Genomic DNA, 3,626 nt, shown 5'->3' with positions numbered 1-3,626 from the left:
TAACTGGTCTTCCTTGTAGGCATATGGATATTATCCTATAACTGACAGCATTGTACTTCAGGATACATCTTGAAATGTTCTTTTTGATGAGGAGGAAGATGCCATTCCTCTTTAGTTTGTCATTCCTACCTTAGTCGACCACATGGTTGTCAGATTCAAATGGTCAATACCAGTCCATTTCAGCTCACTAATGCCTAGGATACAGACTTTTGTGTTCCATTTCATTTTTGACAACTTTCAATTTTCCTAGATTAGTACTTCGTACATTCGACATTTCAATTATTTATGGATGTTTGCAGCTGTTTCTTCTCATTTTGAGTCATGCTCCATCAGCAAATGAAGGTCCAGAAAGCTTTATTCCATCGATGTCATTAAGGTCGACTCTAGTTTGTGGAGGAAACTCAGTTGTACTTTGAGTGACTTTGAGTGACTTCCAATCTGAGGAGTTCACCTTCTGACACTTTAACAATGTTTCACTGCTCTTTATAAAGATTTCCAGTAATATATTACTGTGTTTCACTGCTTTTCATCAGGTTTTCAGTGGCCAATTTTTCTTTAAAATTGATGGCCCCATCCTTCTTCCCAGTTTTAGTCTGGAAGTTTAGCTGAAACCTATTTACTACGGGTGACCCTGCTGGTATTTGAAATATGGTGGCATAACATTACAGCAACATGCAAGCCATTACAGTATGACAAAATGACAGACAAGTGGTGGATGACTAGCTCTTAGCTAGGCTAAATTGGGAAGTGATAACCTTTGATAATCTTATTATTTGTACTGTATGATTTCATATGTTTCTTATTGTCCCCATGGTCTAGAAACCATTTTTTGTCCATTTGTACTCTCACTGTTAAAATTCACACTTTGGTACTTCATCTGGATTTGACCATTTTCCTTAGAAGAGCATCCCTGTGCCTCTCATCTTTCAAATCCCACACCCCTTATAATCTCCCATAATCCCAAATTTAGGGTGTTTCATGTTTTATTTTCTTAGAATTTTTTCTTTATATGTACTCTAGCTAGTTGAACATATATTTTTAATATGGTATTGAATTATTATCATAGATATATTTTGGAGACACAATGATCACCCTCAAGAATAATCCTAAAAGTAGAATTATTCATCTGTAAAGAATAAAGGAGATATGATTTATTGTGTGTCTTTTCAATCAAACACCTGTGAGAATGGCTAGCTCTCACCCTGTAAGTTATTCTCTCTGAAATTAAATTTATAGCAATATCACTCACAAAATCAGGCCCTCATCAATCCAAGATCTAAGTACTTTAATCACATTCAAATCAAGAACCCTTAAAACATCCATACTCACTAGTAGATACTTGGTCAAAATAAGATGCTTTCAAAATAAAAGCAATCAGATTGAGTAGGCAATGAAATTTGAAAAAAAAAATCTGACTCACAGTACTTGTTTCACTTTCTTCTAATAGGCTTATTCTCATATATGAGGATCTTGACTTTCATAAAAAAAAATTTAATGCATAACTCCTTTTACCTGATCGGTATTTTGAGTTATATGTAGAGTGCTTGGGGCACAAGTAGATACTTTCAGAGTTGGAGAATGGAGTTCCTGTTGAGAGAAATAAAAGGAAGTTCAGAAGTTGTTACTGAGCAGTGTCATTTGAAAGTCTTAAGAAGTTCTTTAGGTATCAATTCCTTTAATTTTAATATAATATGATTAATCAGAAAAGGAGCATTATTTAGTGCTTTCTTAGATGATGTCCATCTTCTAAGCATTTTACTAAATTTACTTTGTCAGTTTTGCAAGTAACCCAATGACAAAATATTTCCAGTTTCTAGTGTGCCTTCATAGTCTTAAATTCTTATACTTTTAGGTTCTGTTCATTTTTGTGTGTTTGTTTTGGGACTTTAGTAATATACACCCCAACATAATTATATGTTTGTAATTAATAAGCTACAAAATTATCAAGCAAAAATATTACATGTTAAAATTCTCAAACCAAAATAGGAAGCTACCTTTGAAAGCTCTGCTAAAACTATTGCTTTTGGATTACTTCAAGCTGACTCTTAATTATGCTTTTTCTTATCTGCTTCTAGTTTAATTTTAATGGGTAGGCTCTGCCGTTTTAAAAACTGATCGATAAAATTGAAAGACACTCAAGTTGAACAGGGGTTGGAAGATGAATGGCACTACACCCATGAATATATATAGATGGGACAGAGGCTATCTCTACCTATATATTTACATGCACTGCCATGAATGTAGTAGAGCATACAGAAGACGAAGTTACAAAAACCTCTTAGCTATAAATAAACACCCTGAGGGAATGAGTCGCTGGCTATGGAGGCTTAGGGCCATTGTCTTGGGGGATACTAAGGAGAATTGGCATAAAAGAGTCCACAAAGACTACTACTTTGGTGATGTAGGGGTCTTAAAAGCTTGTGAGTAACCATCTAAGGTTCAACTATTGGTCTGTCCTCATCTGGAGCAAAGAAGAGTGAAGAAAATCAAAGATGTGGGAAATTATTACTCCAAAGGATTAATGGAACAGATGACTCCAGCCTCCATGAATCCTGAGACCAGCAGAACTGGATGGTGTCTGGCTACCACTTCTGACCACTCTGAAAGGGATCACTATATGTGGTCCTACATAGATCAGGAGAAAATGTATAAAAAAAACTCAAAACTGTTAAAAAAAAAAAAAAGACCAGGCTTTCTGGTTTGATGAAGACTGATGGAATCCCTGAGACTATGGCTCTTAGATAGCCTTCATGCGAGGAATTGAACTCAACCACCATGATTCAACTGGCAAACAAATGACAGACAGATATATACCAGTGAACAGTAATATCAAGAGGGTATGCACTTATTACAATAATCAAGCATAGGACAGCATTTTCCCAGGGATAGAGCTAGGAAGTGGGAAGGGATAGGAAGGGAGGATGAAGGGAAGAGGTGGGTGTAGGGAGGAAGTGGGAAGACTGCTGAGAAAAAAAAAGATTTTTAAAAAAGTGAAAGAATAGAATTTTAATAACTAGAGAAAATGATGATTTTATCAATTATACTGGCATTCTTTATATTTTTCCCAAATCATCAAAGTTGCAAAGCTTTATTTGTGTGTAAGAAATTAATAACATCACTCAATCTCACCAAACCTTACTATAATTTATGGTCAACTGACACAATATCAGGACATTTCCTTCAACAATAGAAATATTTTTTTTTCTCTTAGAGCAAGGGGGCCATTAAAAATCAGAATTACAGATTTATAAGAAAATGTTGACAGACTCATAAAGAAGTATAGCAATGATGTAGGTGTAAGGTGCCATTGTTAAAACAGGACTGACTACTCATTTACCCAAATCCAAATATTCTGCGCTCTGTGTTTTTTCTGTTGTTTTTCTTTTGGCTGAGTTTGCTAACATATTTATTTTCTTTTTGCCCTCCTAGTTACATCTAGCGCAGTGCCTGAGGCATTTGACTGCTAACCAGAAGCCTGGCAGTTCAAATCCATCAGCCAGTCCTCGGAAGGAAGGTTGGGCAATCTTCTTCCATAGAGATACTGCTTCGGAAACCCGAGGAGGGGTCGCTATGAGTTGAATCTGACTCCACAGCAGTGAGTTTGGTTTGAGTGTTACATCAACAGC

At 35.8% G+C, this 3,626-nt stretch overlaps 1 protein-coding gene across 1 annotated transcript in view; it reads right to left on the bottom strand.

Moving 5' to 3' along the window:
• The window catches only part of POF1B (POF1B actin binding protein), a 164,781-nt gene that overhangs the window by 130,766 nt on the left and 30,389 nt on the right, over nucleotides 1-3,626 (bottom strand). The window contains 1 exon segment of the mRNA XM_007958263.1: nucleotides 1,513-1,587. Coding sequence (XP_007956454.1) covers nucleotides 1,513-1,587 — 75 coding nt within the window.

The sequence above is a fragment of the Orycteropus afer genome, unplaced genomic scaffold (genome assembly GCF_000298275.1).
Source record: "Orycteropus afer afer isolate SDZICR_OR568_19922 unplaced genomic scaffold, OryAfe1.0 scaffold00898, whole genome shotgun sequence".
Taxonomy (NCBI): Eukaryota; Metazoa; Chordata; class Mammalia; order Tubulidentata; family Orycteropodidae; genus Orycteropus; species Orycteropus afer.
The sequence above is the reverse complement of the archived record's forward strand: the minus strand, read 5'-3'. Positions and strand labels throughout refer to the sequence as shown.